Source organism: Penicillium pulvis, assembly GCF_028828015.1.
Source record: "Penicillium pulvis strain IBT 33274 chromosome Unknown contig_7_segment1_segment0, whole genome shotgun sequence".
Taxonomy (NCBI): domain Eukaryota; kingdom Fungi; phylum Ascomycota; class Eurotiomycetes; order Eurotiales; family Aspergillaceae; genus Penicillium; species Penicillium pulvis.
Genome location: NW_026643079.1, coordinates 711776 through 728220, shown reverse-complemented (window position 1 = coordinate 728220; position 16445 = coordinate 711776). Strand labels below are relative to the sequence as shown.

The following is a 16445-nucleotide window of genomic DNA, read 5'->3' as shown; positions in this document are numbered from 1 at the left end:
CCCAAGTGGACGGTGGTTGGTGGGGCAATTGCATGCAATGCTTAATCCAGTCAATAGTTTCTCTACTATTGCTGTACAGCTTCAGGGTGTTCAATCTGAGCTGTTCTCTTTCTTTTCTTTAGACGAGGCAAATGAGAAGGAAGAAAAAAAAAATCCCAATTGACCAGAAACAGTTTGATGATAATGCCAAGGTGTAGATTAAAAGTTTCATTAAGATAGATGGCCGTACATATATCCAACCCCGTTCCCGAGCCTCCGCCCCACAGTGTGCAGGTCAGATCAGGGGCCACGCACTGATAAATACAGGTATATACCAATACCAAACATACCCGCCAGTCCGACAACGGCCAAGCTGTCCGGAATCTTCCTCTCCTCCCCTAACAATTGCAATCTGACCAATGATCCTCCCTACTATCAATGCTGGTGCGCCCCCCGATTTCGGGGTCATGTTCTCTCTGCATTTGGATCCCGAACCGCTTCTTCCAGCTCATCATTTCAAGTCATCCAAACTGCTTATCGCGGCTTGGAAGATATTACCTGCCATCTCACTCGTCGAAGCCGCACCCCAGAAGATCACCACGTCCCCGGAACCCCCCATCGACGTTCCACGTTTCAAGTGGAATGTATTCTGGAGACTTGGGTTCATTTACCCCGTACAAACCTCGGACTTAAGCATTCATCCGGAGCTCAATCCCCCGGACACGTGAAGCGGGTGAGTATATGATAAGACTCTTGATAATAAGCAAACATAACCCCGCCCAAAATTAAGGTGCTCCGCCCTGGTCGTTTTCCGAGCGGAACTGCATGTGTATTCCTATCGGCCGAGGATCTCTTTTCCCTTTATTGCCTAGCATGCTATGGAAAGAATACAATCAGGCCATACATGTCAGAACAGAAGCCTGGATGAACTGAGGTCCACGTGTGTCGTGTATACTGTGGTTCCGGAAATTGTCCAGGTACTTCCTCGCTTAGCGCAACTCTAACCTTACCATTTCAAGTCTAGATCAGGTCATATTGTGTGTGGTTTGTCATGGAGTTTTTTTTTGCTCTATCTTCAGGTAATTTGGTGGGCTTATGCTCTGTGCATTTGACGTTTCTCTCGAAATTCCGGATACGCATCATCGTAAATGCATCGGTGAGGCGAGTCCTTGACCGTAATAAGTTAGCCTCTTACTCGTGTGATCCGAATATTTGCCTTACTGCGTGTCTTGGTTGCCTATCTCCCCACGAAGTAGTCGTCTCCCGGGCAAATGATGGCTTCAAGTTTTCACTATATCAGCATATCGATAGGAAAAGGAACCCAACTTTTCCATTGACACATTCTATCTTACCTGGCTACTCATCAAGTCGGATGTATGTGGCTTTGTTGGAGCCGCAATTGCTCCACAGGCAAAGGCTACAAGCACATAAATTCGCATTTTCGTCAGAATCAGGTCACTTTACTGACTTGGAAAGATCGCATCTCGTCTATTATAATAGAGTATATCTTCCGGAAATGGCACGTTTTCTAGAAGTTCCTTTGCTGAAGACATGAAAATCCCGGATGCGGAAGTGAGGTTCAATGTTCAAATCCGGCCTTTTTCTGGATATACCCGACCAATCAAAGTTGCTTCCAACCTCAGTTTTGCTTGAACTGCAATGCAGACGAATCATTTGACTAAGAAGTGCCTATAGACGCTTTGGGTACTTTGTATACATTCCAATCTCCATGGGATCCACAGTGGATATCCCCTCACCGCCAATAATCGGGGAGTGAATATAAGACACCAGGTGCGTGTCCATCGATCTTGGGGTAACATGTGCATCGCTTCTCCGACTTTTCCCGGGTTCTCGTCCTTGACTCTTGTCTACTTTGGGTTCACCGGACTGATCTCATCGCTGGGATCGGGTAATTGCGGGAAATCCATGGTTGGACCGCGGCCAAGCCTCCACGTACGAGTCCATACAAAAGGTACGCGTACTTTTATTAAATACCAGGAACACAGCTGCCGAGCCCGAGATCTTCCCTGTTCTAAGGTTCTTGATGACCTGATTTGAGACATTGGTGTAGCCTAACCTTGTTAAAAAAAATACAAGTGTTAGGCTTCACGGCTCAACGTTAATTATATATTTTCCTGGTACCTGCGTAGTAGCCTACTAGGGATAGATATGGATGTATGGAATACGAGCTGATGACTCACGATCACTCCAACCTCAACCCATTTGGCGAAAATGTTTCATTTCAGGGCCAAGGACAAATGAACATTTCCCCATCACCATTACCGTGATGGCGAGGAAAGATCTCCCAGTTATAACTCAACAAAGCCCAACAATGGCATCACAGGAAAATGAAAAATTCCTGATCCGTCGTATGCACAGCTCAGACATCCCGATATTGGGCATTTTAGCTGCTACAACCTACTTTAATTCCCCCCTCACTGCCTTCCTCTGTCCACGTCGTCATGAATACCCTGAGCATGTCATCCGTAACTTTGTCCAGATGATCCAAGGCCGCTACCTCAACCCTCGAAGCATTGGCTTTGTAGCCGTGGAGCGCGCCAGCCCATCCACTCCTGTAGCCTATGCGCAGTTCATTCGACTAGGTAATGACCAGTCTGCATTGCAATTGCTCTCCGATCAACGCTCCATCTGGCGTTTACTGCAAGCATGGTGGTTCAAGATTCAAGTATCGGTTGTGAATCTCTTTTCACCTGATCGGTCTGTCAATCATGATGCTCTGGATGCGTTTATGGAATCAGCTAAGCGGGATGAGCAACTGTACTGGGAGTCTCCAGAGATGAAGATCAAATATTCGAACCGGTGGCATGCGCAAAGCGTGGTGGTATCCTCGTCCTATCATCGACAAGGAATTGGACGGCGACTGATGGAAGAGGTACTAGGAAGAGCGCAGGATGAAGGGGTGGTAGTAGGATTAGAAGCAAGTGAAGATGGGGAGAAGCTCTATCAGAAGCTGGGATTTGAGCTACGGGGTTTATTCTCTATGAACATTGGTCTACCAGCTGGAGGGATCATGATGTGGACTCCGGAAAGGTGATGCTTGCATACAGCTGCAGGTATAAGCTATATAAACCCAGTAGGTGTCTCATCCCAGATATACCTGTGTATGTACTTGATCAAACGGACGATTCGGACCTGAGTCTCATACGTCATTTTAGTCAACAAACGCAATGTAGCTTATTCATTGATTGTTTACGAATACATGCAGCCCGAAAGTAAATCAGCCTTGTAGATCCCTATTAACGGAGATGCATTTGCGTGGTGCATTGCACCAATAGCTATGTCCCCGCAATGCCAATGTTTTGGGTTGCGGAGCTCCGACCCGCCGACTTTTCCAGCGCCCTAGCTCCTCTCCATCCATGGATTACTCTTGAATTGACCGCATTTGTCTGTCGAATGAGTTATTGACGATTCTTTATAACTCTCTACTCTCACCTGACCACAAGTTATATTCCTCATACTACCGTGACAAATACGTGCTACCCAAAGCTAGCAATATCATCGCAACGTCGCGACAAGCTTCAGAGGAGCAACCACCCAACGTCCCAACCACATCTACTCGGACTCGACCCAGAAAATAACCGACAGTAAACGCCCCTCTCCATAATTGCAACAATGCTGTCTCTACCCTTTCTCACCCCTCGCGATGTAAGTACTGAGCAAATCTCCAAACCTATGCGCGCCCCACACCAGAGGTCAGGATCTAACCCTGCACAACAAACAGTCACATGAGCTCTGGTTCGGCGCATCACAGCCATATCGATCTACCTCCCCCCAACAATCACATACCGACGCCGGTGCCAATCTCGCCCGTCGCAATGGCAATAACACAAATAATCACCGAGCCTTCATGCCCTCGCGCTCACCAGCAAATGGTCTCGCGGCTCTCGCTATGGAGGAGCGGGCCCTGCGCGCTCGGAAACAGAACATTGCATCCTTTGGATACTCGTGGATTAAACCAGCGGGATGCTCAAAGACAATGCTGGGTATGAAAGAGGAAGAGGCTGAGCGCGAGGAGGCGCTTGCGGCGGCGGCGGCGGAAATCAACGCTGAAGGAATGATGGAAGACGATATGGGTGTGACACAAGGAGAGGAGGGAGAGGAGGTGGACCAGGGCATGGAGCGGGATTTGGACGACGAGATCCCCGATGCGGATGCCGAGGGGTTGATTGAGGAAGGCGAGGAGGGGCTAGAAGAGGAGGATGTTGTCGACGAGGAGGGTTATATGGAGCGGGATCTGGATGATGACATTCCTGAAGGATACCCCGATGACGACTACGAGGAAAGTGGGTTGTACGAGCAGGACGATGAGGACTTTGATAACCAACCTGATTTGGATGCGGAAATTCCCGAGGCCGGGGAGGGGATGAGTGACGGCATGAGTCGAGATCTGGATGTTGAGATTCCCGACGCCGTGGCGAGTGGATCCGAACAAGAAGGCGAATGGCAGCATACCGATACCGAGGAAGAGTCTGATGAGGAGGAAGAGAATGACAATGTCGTCCGCAACAGACTCACGGAGAACTTTAGAACAAGCACGCCCAACAGTCGTGCCGGCATGTTACCAACGCCGCCAATGCGCCGGGCACGCGAGACTGAAGCTCAGAGCCGGTTCATCAATCGCTGGAGTGGTGGTGGTGATGCCCTGGACTCTAGCAGCATGTTCCTCGAAGATGAGGATCTGCGTGCATCGGTAACAAGTCAAGGTAGCCGTCGCAGTGGGCTTGCTCGACGGTTCCCTCGTCATGTTGGCAGACCACGAGACAGTTTTAATTGAAATTGGCACCTTGGTTACTGCAGAGTTATCGACTACTGTCTTATTAAGTGGTTTGCATGGTGTTAATGGTGTTTAGATTGAACTGGATTTGCCACAAAAGCATCAAACTCAAGAGTCAGAATTGCATAGAACATGCAAGAGACTCAATATCATATGGTAGTCCTTCAAAAACTCTAGGGTTTAAGCATGAGCTTCTCCCTTAATGTTTACTTGGAATGTGCATTATATACTTATGTATTCTTGAATCTCAAAAAATCAGTGTCAGCATGACTCCGTTGGACACTGAAAACTAGTGAAACACCAGGTTTCTCAGTCCTGAATTAAGCCCATTTCAAAAGGACACAAAGCATTATTGACCTTGTATGTAGCGCCTCCGATAATCACATGGCATGCAATAAAATGCAGCCGGAATCCCAAAACTAACACCAAAACACCTTAGCCAAGAAAATGTCATGCTATACTAAAAGCAACCGTATGTATGCGTGCCGCCGGAAGACACGAAGATTGAGGCCAAGTACACGCTCTTGCTTCTGAGAGAGAATCAAGTATACAAGTGAAGCCGTGTATAAGCCATTGGTCATAGCTCTGGCAATCAGAATATCCACACATAGAAGAACAAGAAGAACACAGCGAAGAAGAATCCAACCCACACCCGCCAGCCAACGCCAGTGCGTTCAGCCATGCGAAGCATGCGGTTCATGTTTCCCCGAAGCCGGACTCGGGTACTTTCAAATGAGCCTTCGAGACCGTCTATGTGTGTGGTATCCCGGATTTCGTCTCCAATCGCAAAAGTGAGCTAAGAGGGTCTTGTCAGTGGCTATTGCAACAAAACTCAACGGCGCGTTGCCCTCGCGCCATGGCCAAGTATTCAAACCACTTACATCTTTCAGCATCCTCACTTTGGCGGTGATACCTTCTACCTCCGCATCATTTTGTGATTCAAGTGACGAGAGGACTGCATCTGAGTAGTGGCCCCTACAACAGAAGATTAGAAACCAAGCACAACTCAACTTCATTAAGGCAGCGACCATTGAGCATACTTCTTGTCAGGGGTTGCGCTTCGATATGAAGGTCCAGCAGCACTGCCATTGCCATAGTTGTTCCCAGCTGGGCTGGAATAGCCTCCATACCCGTATCCGCCCGCCGGAGCTGGCGATCTGCTGGCCGGACGGGAACCGCCACCGTAAGAGTCAAATAGGGAGGAAGAAGCGCGCGGATCACGCTGACGGGGAAATCTGTTCATGCTTGTTAGTTGCTATGGACACTGAGGATTCCCATTTTGTAATGTGGTCATAGGGAAAGGAGAGAGGGTCGGACTATACCGTGAAGCCATGACGTTCGTGTCCAGGTCCAGAAAGGATCCGAGGAATTATAGGGAATTACCAGTCAAGTAAGGTTCAATAATGGGTCAGTAGTTACTTGGGGACATTGTGTGGTCCTAGCAACCGGTGAAATTCATGATATTTTGGAGAACGTGGAGAGACCCTGGTTGCGGACAAAAACACAAGGTGGCCAAAGCGTAGATCCGCGAGCGCACGTGATGACGCAGTGTTTACAGGAGTCTAGGAAAACAAAACAAAATGCTGGGAGTGAAACGAATGGACCATTTAATAATTAGGCGGCAAGGTTTTGAGCTCTACAAGGCATCGGGGAATTTAAGTCTTGACGCAGAACGCACTCCACAGGTGCCGGGTACCACAGAGTGAAGCAGCTCACTACAGTAATTTCACCACATATATGAACGATATTGTTGTAGAAATAAATAGAATGAATATGCAGTAAGTGCAATGGATAATCATAGTTGGACGCTAAATAGTCGTAGATCTTCTCTGAAATAAGAGAATCCGGCCACAACTGAGTTTCATTGAATCATTGACAGCGCCATCCGGCGCGACTGAGAACAGAATGAGAGCGTGTCTCGAACGAAGTAAGACATGAACCTCCCCTTAGCACATAGCGCCGACCTAACCTGATCCTTCATAGCAATGTTCGTATCGCCTGAGTCGTATCGTGGAGCCCGGCTATTTAACCGCGCATGGCATGGTCATTGTCGTCATCCGCACCCTGGTACTCCTCATCGTCCTCGTCTTCATCATCATCGTTCATCTTGTTCTGCTCGGCAACATCAGCGTAATTGATGACCTTGCCGCGTGTACGGCGACCGCCCGAGATGATGTTGCCTTGGTCGATAGGCTCGAGGTTACTGTCCATGTCCTCGTCCTCCTCTGTAATTTTCTTTCGGTTAGCAACGATTGAGTTGATTTGGGGGCGTGGCAAGTCACGTAGCACCACTAGGCCTCGCAATGATCGAGGCTCAGGGCAACTATGCTTGCAGATGAAGGGGGCGCGTACCGGTCTGCTCCTAGAAACGCGCAAAGTTAGTACACCATTGAGCCGTTGAAAGCAGGGGGGTGCGATAGATTTCGCAAGCTTACAATTTCAGGCTCGCTCTCCGATGAACTGTCATCGTCCATGTTCATCTCGTTGGTAGGGTCGGTGGACTTGCCCTTGCCCTTGTCCTCGACGGAGGGGTCGTTGAAGGTAGCGCGGTCAGCCATTGTGGATGTGTAACGTGTTGGCAAGATGGAAAGCGTAGATGGTGTGAAAGAGGTTGGGATTGGAGAGGGGGGAGGGGGGAAATTTAAAAGAGACGGTCTGCGAGGTAAGGTAGCTGTCCAGCCAAAACAACTAGCAACAGTAAGGGACGGCGGGATCCCGTGATGTGATTCGCTCAACAGGGTGGGGACCTCGTGACAGGCCGTGCCCTGAGCCTTCTGTATTTGAAGTTTACTCACGGCATTCTACTTGTTTTATGAGTATTAAGACAGTGATCAAATGTGTAAGCTATATTATCAATGCATTCACATTAATATGATATATTCCAAGTACAGGCCGTTCCCAACCTATGTCAAAGCAAAGCATCGCTCTACCGACTCACCATTATTCCCCCACCATTTTGGCATCGAGATCTGCTTGCCTGCTCCGAAAAAGAAGAAGATAAGCAACATATTGAGGTTAAACCCCGCATCAAACGCTGCAGCAATCAAATAGTTGTACCGCTTCCATACTTCGAAATGGCGCCGATATGCCCAGTACATCACAACATAACCACCGATGATAGCGGATGTGTAGCCAGTACTAAGGTTGCCGTAGAACATAGCAAGGCCGCCAAAGAAAATACTGACATTCCAAAGGTCAATTCGCAACCTGGGGAAGAATCGATGGAATATGAATAAGATCGGTGGGATCACTGCACCGACTAGGAAGGACCATGGCAGGGGCGTCATCTCGGCTTCCGCGAAGAGTCTCTTGGGACCGAGAACGGCATATTGCACACCCATAGTGTTCGATGTGCGCAATGATTGGCCAGTCCATTGATTGAGCGGATCTGTTTTCACTCCAGTCAAGTAGTCTCCTTTGGTATCCATCACCCAGCGAATGACAGCATAATTTATGGGAATGCCCATTAGGGTGCCAAAAATCTGGGAGAAGAAAATCTCACGCGGGGGTATGTGCATGTAGTGCCCGATCTTCTGGTCTTGTAACATATACTGCGCACGATACCATGCGTCACCAGCGATGGAGCCGTAGACCGAAGGGCCACATGGGTGCTGGTGGCCGGAGCCAGCTTTAGTATGCACCATGTACCCGTACATTAGCTCATTAAACGACCCAGTCTCAAGTTGGTAGTTGGAAATGGCGTACAACCAAGCAAAAGGAATGACGAAGACAGCAGCGCTTGCAAGCCCGACAAACAGGGTCCAGATTGGGATGAACAGGTTTCCACATGCGATAATGGTTACCAAAATGACCAGTGCTGTTAGGAACAGGGAGAGGTACCACCACAGTGGTATCTCTTTATATTGTCTCTGAATCACATTGAGGCGGTCATGGTATTGATGATGAATGCCTTCTCCCGGTGATGATCTAGCAGCCTTGCGAGCCCCGAGAATCTTTTTAAGATTGTTTCTTATTTGGACATAGCCAAAAGTCGCAATCCAGGTGATTGCCGCTGGCAACTTGGCATAGTCAAACCAGGTCGCCCACACATTCTGTAGTCCCATATACATAGGGCCATACTGTTGATAGGCTGTCTCGTTTAGGTGATACTCGGGGGTCAGCACTTTGAGTGTTGGGTAGGTCGTGCCGTTAGCCATCAGGAGACTGTTCGACATAAGGCCATGTTTGTAGGAACCGAGGTCGCCCCATTTAGCTGCAGGGATCAGAACCCAGCAGTTAAAAGCATATGCCAGGAACAGAATGACCTGTGTCCAGAACGGCGTGAGCATGATTGAGGACCCATTCCAGTTGATGTTAGACCAGTCCAATGACAAATTCAAAAACCCCATACCCCCAAGTCCAGACCCAATGAAGTTGGCCACTGCGTTATGCGGAGCTACCCAGCAGAGAAAAGCCAGGGAAGAGAGGAATGGGAATACATATTCTGGGAGGAACTGCCACAGGGTCATCCCCAGGAAAGCAAGAAAAAACACTTTCATTTGGCGTCGGGCGACGGGCGACGCAGTGTCTGTTTTGCGGAAGGTCTCGAACAAGGTTGTTTGCATCAAGGCCTGTGGCCAAATGTACTCGGGATCTGGCAGCAGAATTTGTCGTGCAAGAGCAGCAAAGGAGTATCCCGTCCACACGATGGCTAGCATGAAGAAAATAGCGACTGCCGGATTGATTCTTGTTCCATACCAGAGTTCTGCTAGCACAATCGGCGCATATGCCAAATTATACGTCGCCCCCGATGCCGCTGTAACTGTGACGAGCACATGCTCTTTGATGCTCCACGGGCCAGGATTCAGGCTGAACGACCATCTGGTACCAGGCAAACGGACCGTCCAGGCCGGGAGTATTTTGGCCAGAAAGTGTCCCACATAATGACAAGCAATTTGTACGAAAAACACAGAGTAAGGGGCACTGGTGGTACGGAAGTGACTCATCTGAGACAAGAATGCACCAGGAATGACAAAAAGCGCCGAGAGCACAAAGTAGCGAAAGGTGATCGTGGGGAGAGTGGGATCATCGGTCAAATTGATAATCTGGCGTACTTGCAGAGGCAGTGCGGCGATTTCAGGATCATTGTGACTCTGTTGCTCAATCGCAGCCGTTTCAGTCTGCACTTTGTTTTTCTCCTCGTCGGATGGAACGATGCCGGGGATATCTACTTCAGACAGCTCTCCCGTCTGGTTGCTTGTGACCTCAACGATGGCAGGGCCCTCTGAAGGGCCCCGATGGCGCTTGAGTATACCCAGACGAGCCATGTTGGGGGAGAGGGGGGAAGAAAAGCTCTCAAAGGGATATGGCAACAAATACCAATGGGTGGCTGGTGAGAATGAGGATCAAACAACATATTGTCTTGGGGGGAATCTATTTTATTTAATCAAAGTAAAAGCCGTGAAAATTGCGACCTTTTACTATGCCAAGTAAACTAGCAACGCTTTTCTGACCAAGCTACATGAAGCCCCGACAATTGTGAACATGCGGACCAATGAGATCGTTCAGAGGAGCAGTGATTCGCGGCAGAAACCCCAGTTTGAGTGGTCCTCATAGAGTTACATTAGGAAAAAGCTCGAATAAAGTTGGGTAACAAGGCCAACTCAGATATAGCGCGGATGGCGTTATCAGGGTTTTCCCTTAATCGGGTTTGGTTTGCTCGGCGCTTTTACCTAAACTCAATTTCACCGAGTAATGGCCGGCTGCTACTTTAGTCATGGGATTATTCAAAGACAAAGAAGAATCAGAGACAAAGAAGCTGGAGATATCATGCTGTGTATAGTATGTACTTTAGAATCCATGGCATAGATATAAAGATGAATCAGGTCATTGATGAACGTACAGGTCTACTGAGAGTTTGTGGTATTTAGACTGGAAACATGGTGAGAGAATCCCAAGATCATGTAATGATTAGGATCTGTGTAGCAGATGAGCAAGATGGATAGAACGTCAAGACAATATACCGAGATTGTTGCAGTCTGTAGTCTGTTGTCTATAGATCAACAATTGGCTGAATTAGGCAACGATCTAGAAGGGACCATGGATGCCTGGTGTGGGCACCTAAGTACTCAGGTGTCTAGATATGGCGGAATTCTTATGTTTGCCTGAGGTGGCAATGGAAAGAGTGACTCATGGAAAAATGAATTCATCATGACGCTTTCGCGGTGACCATACTGATACGACATTACCCCACTATAATACGGTGAGAGGGGCTGTGACGTACCCCGTCCATACCGAGACAGGCATTGAGCTCAGTCCGGGCACGAGCCCACGATTACATCATACTTTTGCCCCGCCATGATTGGAAAAAAAAAAAAAAAATCTAAATACAGATGACAACAAGATAGATGTCCAAAGTCAATGGGAAATTGACGCCCAAAGAATGCTTAAGAAGATACTTGTGACCAGTAGAACAAAGAATGAACCCACTGGGCCCATCTGGAACTAGCGGGTCCTTTCATGAAATGAGAATTGGTGCTGTTGCTGGGGCATCGAAGACCATGGAAACCCATGGATGCCCATGGAAGCTCCCCTGCTAGAAGCTTCTGAACAATTCACCGCTCACTATATAGTAGGATTTCGCTGCCCTCACTCCTCTTCTTTTTTTTTCTACTTCACATTTCAATACCCCATTAATCCTCCCATTTCCTCCTTTCCCTTGTACACTACTCGAGTCATATCACGAATTTCTTTATTAACGACTCAACACACACATTCACAATGGCCCCCGCTGTCGGTATCGATCTGGGTACCACCTACTCCTGTGTGGGTGTGTTCCGTGATGACCGCATTGAGATCATTGCCAACGACCAGGGTAACCGCACTACTCCCTCGTTCGTTGCCTTCACCGACACCGAGCGTCTCATCGGTGATGCCGCCAAGAACCAGGTTGCCATGAACCCCCACAACACTGTCTTCGATGCCAAGCGTCTCATTGGTCGTCGTTTTACCGACGCTGAGGTTCAGGCTGATATGAAGCACTGGCCCTTCAAGATCATTGAGAAGGAGACCAAGCCCGTCATTGAGGTTGAGTTCAAGGGTGAGGCCAAGCAGTTCACTCCCGAGGAGGTTTCCTCCATGATCCTCACCAAGATGCGTGAGACCGCTGAGGCTTACCTCGGTGGCACCGTTAACAACGCTGTCATCACCGTCCCTGCCTACTTCAACGACTCCCAGCGTCAGGCCACCAAGGACGCCGGTCTCATTGCCGGTCTCAACGTCCTCCGTATCATTAACGAGCCCACCGCCGCTGCCATTGCCTACGGTCTTGACAAGAAGCAGGAGGGTGAGCGCAATGTCCTCATCTTCGATCTCGGTGGTGGTACCTTCGATGTGTCCCTCCTGACCATTGAGGAGGGTATCTTTGAGGTCAAGTCCACTGCTGGTGACACTCACCTTGGTGGTGAGGACTTCGACAACCGTCTCGTCAACCACTTCGTCAACGAGTTCAAGCGCAAGCACAAGAAGGACCTGACCACCAACGCTCGTGCTCTCCGTCGTCTCCGCACTGCTTGCGAGCGTGCCAAGCGTACCCTCTCTTCCGCTGCTCAGACCTCCATTGAGATCGACTCTCTCTTCGAGGGTGTTGACTTCTACACCTCTATCACCCGTGCCCGCTTCGAGGAGCTGTGCCAGGACCTCTTCCGCTCCACCATGGACCCCGTCGAGCGTGTCATCCGTGACGCCAAGATTGACAAGTCCTCCGTCCACGAGATCGTCCTCGTCGGTGGTTCTACCCGTATCCCCAAGATCCAGAAGCTTGTCTCCGACTTCTTCAACAAGGACCCCAACAAGTCCATCAACCCCGATGAGGCTGTTGCCTACGGTGCCGCCGTGCAGGCCGCTATCCTGTCTGGTGACACTTCCTCCAAGTCCACCAACGAGATCCTGCTTCTCGATGTTGCCCCTCTGTCTCTCGGTATCGAGACTGCCGGTGGTGTCATGACTGCCCTGATTAAGCGCAACACCACCATCCCCACCAAGAAGTCTGAGACCTTCTCCACCTACTCCGACAACCAGCCCGGTGTCCTGATCCAGGTCTTCGAGGGTGAGCGTGCTCGCACCAAGGACAACAACCTGCTCGGCAAGTTCGAGCTCACTGGCATTCCTCCTGCCCCCCGTGGTGTTCCCCAGATTGAGGTCACCTTCGACCTTGATGCCAACGGAATCATGAACGTCTCCGCCGTTGAGAAGGGCACTGGCAAGTCCCACCAGATTACCATCACCAACGACAAGGGTCGTCTGTCCAAGGAGGAGATCGAGCGCATGCTCGCTGAGGCCGAGAAGTACAAGGCCGAGGATGAGGCTGAGTCTGGACGTATCCAGGCCAAGAACGGTCTTGAGTCCTACGCCTACTCCCTCAAGAACACTCTGTCCGAGGGCAAGCTCCAGATCTCCGAGGATGACAAGAAGAAGGTTGAGGACAAGATCTCTGAGGTCATCAGCTGGCTCGACAACAACCAGACCGCCGAGAAGGACGAGTACGAGTCCCAGCAGAAGGAGCTTGAGGGTGTTGCTAACCCCATCATCTCCGCTGCCTACGGCGGTGCTGCCGGTGCCCCCGGTGCCGGTGGTGCCCGCCAGCCCGATGATGTCGAGGAGAAGCCCGAGGAGCTCGACTAAGCGTCTCGCTTCAGTCTCTAACTTCATGCTTTTTTCTTGGCTCTATTTTCTTTTTCAACGTCTTGTTTTACGAACTTATGGGATATCGAGTTTTCCTTTTTTGCGAATGATTGCATAGATACAAAGTTTATCTGCTGGGAAAAGAAAAGTCCTAGCGAATTTCAAAATATTTTTTCATAATTCATTATTTCACCGTATTTATGTAGTCTTCCAGTCATCTGTGTATTGGGGTTTTTTCTGCTTTGCTCTCATTTGCTCTCATTTTGTCCTTAGGTATACCTTAATTCCGAGATTATTAAAGTGTCTCATACTGTCTAAGCTTATCTTTGTCGTATTATACATACTAAAATGAAACATCAATTTTTCGTGACATATAATAAACAATCCAGTTTTAGAGCCCCTTCCAGTACTCGTAATTGTGAAAAATTAAGGTCAATGGATACATCGGCCAGTGTGGAAGAATCCTCCGTGAAGCTCACTAGCGACAGTGCTGCAACAAACGCATATGGACGTTCGATATTATACGTTTCTGCTCACAAAGCTGGGACTTCTGAAGATTCCTTCATAAAGATATTCGGGTAGGTTTACGGTCCTCAACCAAACATCAATTTGCAGAGAAAAGAAATCTGATATCAAATACGCTATTAGCGCTACATCCGATGGAGATCAATGGTAAAAAGCCCACCAGAATGATAACAAACGACCCTTGGTCCATTTCCATACAGCAGTCATAAACCCCAACTCCAAGAGCCCATATTATGCACAATCGATGGAGTACAAGACCTAGTGTCCCCATCCAAAAATCAAAGTTCAATACAAAAACCAGATTCGATCTCGCGTAGACTGCTTATAGATCCTGGTAGTCTCCGTTCCACCATCGCTGCAACCGCTGCTGTCCGAGCTGCATGACCGTTCCGTATCCGATTTCTGATGCTCTCGAGGGATTCTGTTCTATTTGATCACGACGAATCCGGGACATGACGGCGGCAACACCCATTGTGAGGGCGAAGATAGGGTCGCCTACTCTGTTATCCAAGAAAAAGATGAGCGGTGTTCCAAGACTGGGATTTGTAGGCTCGCATAAGGGGACGAGTGAATCAGAGACGTAACTTTGAACACTTACCGAGAGAGAAGATAGGCAGCCATAGCAATATTGGTTTCTGGTCTGGTTCGTAGGATTGAGGTGGAGCTAGATGAAGCCTTGGGGAAGCTTTTGGAGATGTATTGTGGCACGTGACTTCATACGGGCCGACCGCATTGAAAAGTACAATTAACCTGGGAACACTTATAAATACGTATAAACTTATATTAATGGTGAGTAATGGCGAATGAGGAAACAATAATGAGCTTGTTTGCTTTTTCTTTTTGACTATCACTCTAAACTCCATCGGAAGAAAATAAAGCATGTATATGAGGGGGAAAATACACAAGTCCCTAAAAGAGCCGGGAAAGCCCGAAAGACCCGAAAAGAAGAAGAAATGAAACGATTTTCCGAGAAGGGGGGAGTTGTCGAAGAACGCCAAGGCTATAAAAAGACTCCTTATGTATCTGACCTCTATACGACCTGACCAAAGGCAGGGATCAAAGTCTGTGCCAGCCAGAAGCTGAAAACCAACTTGGGACCAGTCATCAGCAGCTTGGGGGTCAAACCCTTGAACAAACTCATGGTACCCTCATTCTTGAGCATGTTGGACACAATGCGGAATCCAGACTCGGGGTTCTCGAAGTTGCGGTTCTGAATACGGGTCTTGATCACATCCAGGGGAGCGGAGACAATCAGCGAAGCGCTGGCACCGGCCACGGAGGCGACAAAGTTCTGGTCCCAAGTGGCCTTGTTGTAATCGGTCAGGCCGTAAATGTATTCCTTGGCGAAAGCAGATCCACCGAAGAGCTAGCGTGAGTGTAAGCGAGCGGGTCCTATCTCCCTCAGACGAGCCCGGAAGAGTTACTTACCGCGAAAGAACCAGGGGCGTTACGGGCGGCAGTCCAGCCGGCACCCCGGTACAAACCCATACCCTCATCGGAGATAATCTTGAAGAGGCCACGGCCACGGAAGGCCTCGGGGTTTGTCTGACGCTTAATCTTCAGGACGTCCAGAGGAAGCAGGACAACCTCTCCAATACCGACCAAACTAGAGCCGAAGAATCAGTAAATAATACTTGAGGGGACGGAATTCAGGAAATGTCTCTCACCTGCCAGCAGTGGCGTGCATAATAGCCTTTCCATTGCCCTTTCCGAAGGCATTATCGAACTCGTTACCGTAGTGCAGAGCCAAGTAATCACGAGCGAAAGGCTGACCACCGTACTTGTAGATACGCTGGAGAACCTGTTGTCGACATAATCAGCCCACTGCACAGCGAATCCAGGGGTTTATTTCCCCAGAATCACCAACCTTGTAGCACGCAGCGTAGCCCAGACCGGGGAAGAGCGAGGTGAACTTGCGACCGGCGGAGGCATCGGCATACTCCTTGAAGACGACCTTCTTAAATTCGGGGATGGTGGTAATCTACAAGGCACTAGAGTTAGCGATGATCACGGCGCAAGTCGTTTTCGTGATTCAGAGTCTGGTCTTACCCGAGTCTGGTTGCTCATCAACCGCTTCGCCGTGGTGTCGACCTAAAAACTGTCAGTATTACCATCGAATGAATATCGAGGCGATTGAGTCGTACGGGGTGGAAGACAGCCAACTCGGCGATACCAGCAGAGCCTACACCGGGGTTAGCATTTCGGGAATCTCAGTGCAAAGGGGGATCCCTACCGGAACCGAGGAGACGAGCGACGGCAGACTCCTTCTTGACATCATTGGAGGCGGCGCCAGCACCGTGAGCGAGAGCGGGAGACATTTTGCAAGTGATAAAGAGGTATGCAGCGTAAATGCGTCAGGAACATGTGCCTGTAAATTTTATCTGAGCACGAGCGGCACTAGTCCCAATTGGGGTCCGGAGTCGGAGAAGCGTCGGATCGATCATTACTTAAGGGAGTCTTGGGCTTCCTCTACAGAGTATAATCAAATCAATAGTAAGATGGTAAAAATACATAGTAAAATAAA

General features: G+C 49.1%; 9 protein-coding genes across 9 annotated transcripts; 4 read left to right on the top strand and 5 right to left on the bottom strand.

The window, feature by feature from the left end:
* Positions 1–398: 398 nt before the first annotated feature.
* On the top strand, positions 399–707 carry N7503_008210 (uncharacterized protein; the record flags this gene model as incomplete). The annotated part of the gene is made up of 1 exon (XM_057067757.1): positions 399–707. The coding sequence occupies one exon, from the start codon at positions 399–401 to the stop codon at positions 705–707; it is 309 nt and encodes a 102-aa protein (XP_056918612.1).
* A 1604-nt stretch (positions 708–2311) lies between these two features.
* N7503_008209 (GNAT family N-acetyltransferase) lies at positions 2312–3034 on the top strand (the record flags this gene model as incomplete). Its single annotated transcript, XM_057067756.1, has 1 exon — positions 2312–3034. The coding sequence occupies one exon, from the start codon at positions 2312–2314 to the stop codon at positions 3032–3034; it is 723 nt and encodes a 240-aa protein (XP_056918611.1).
* Positions 3035–3612: 578 nt separating this feature from the next.
* Positions 3613–4774, top strand: N7503_008208 (uncharacterized protein; the record flags this gene model as incomplete). The annotated part of the gene is made up of 2 exons (XM_057067755.1): positions 3613–3645; positions 3722–4774. 2 exons carry the CDS (start codon positions 3613–3615, stop codon positions 4772–4774), a joined length of 1086 nt encoding a protein of 361 aa, XP_056918610.1.
* A 592-nt stretch (positions 4775–5366) lies between these two features.
* N7503_008207 (SNARE domain- containing protein) lies at positions 5367–6107 on the bottom strand (the record flags this gene model as incomplete). Its single annotated transcript, XM_057067754.1, has 4 exons — positions 5367–5570; positions 5656–5749; positions 5815–6009; positions 6097–6107. The coding sequence occupies 4 exons, from the start codon at positions 6105–6107 to the stop codon at positions 5367–5369; spliced, it is 504 nt and encodes a 167-aa protein (XP_056918609.1).
* Positions 6108–6799: 692 nt separating this feature from the next.
* N7503_008206 (histone H2A.Z-specific chaperone CHZ1) lies at positions 6800–7332 on the bottom strand (the record flags this gene model as incomplete). The annotated part of the gene is made up of 3 exons (XM_057067753.1): positions 6800–6999; positions 7127–7136; positions 7210–7332. 3 exons carry the CDS (start codon positions 7330–7332, stop codon positions 6800–6802), a joined length of 333 nt encoding a protein of 110 aa, XP_056918608.1.
* A 345-nt stretch (positions 7333–7677) lies between these two features.
* Positions 7678–10041, bottom strand: N7503_008205 (OPT family oligopeptide transporter; the record flags this gene model as incomplete). The annotated part of the gene is made up of 1 exon (XM_057067752.1): positions 7678–10041. The coding sequence occupies one exon, from the start codon at positions 10039–10041 to the stop codon at positions 7678–7680; it is 2364 nt and encodes a 787-aa protein (XP_056918607.1).
* A 1453-nt stretch (positions 10042–11494) lies between these two features.
* hsp70 (molecular chaperone Hsp70) lies at positions 11495–13396 on the top strand (the record flags this gene model as incomplete). Its single annotated transcript, XM_057067751.1, has 1 exon — positions 11495–13396. The coding sequence occupies one exon, from the start codon at positions 11495–11497 to the stop codon at positions 13394–13396; it is 1902 nt and encodes a 633-aa protein (XP_056918606.1).
* Positions 13397–14243: 847 nt separating this feature from the next.
* Positions 14244–14542, bottom strand: N7503_008203 (uncharacterized protein; the record flags this gene model as incomplete). The annotated part of the gene is made up of 2 exons (XM_057067750.1): positions 14244–14421; positions 14520–14542. 2 exons carry the CDS (start codon positions 14540–14542, stop codon positions 14244–14246), a joined length of 201 nt encoding a protein of 66 aa, XP_056918605.1.
* Positions 14543–14951: 409 nt separating this feature from the next.
* Positions 14952–16239, bottom strand: N7503_008202 (putative mitochondrial GTP/GDP transporter Ggc1; the record flags this gene model as incomplete). The annotated part of the gene is made up of 7 exons (XM_057067749.1): positions 14952–15287; positions 15350–15527; positions 15589–15722; positions 15789–15902; positions 15971–16012; positions 16066–16103; positions 16155–16239. The coding sequence occupies 7 exons, from the start codon at positions 16237–16239 to the stop codon at positions 14952–14954; spliced, it is 927 nt and encodes a 308-aa protein (XP_056918604.1).
* Between the last annotated feature and the right edge of the window lie 206 nt (positions 16240–16445).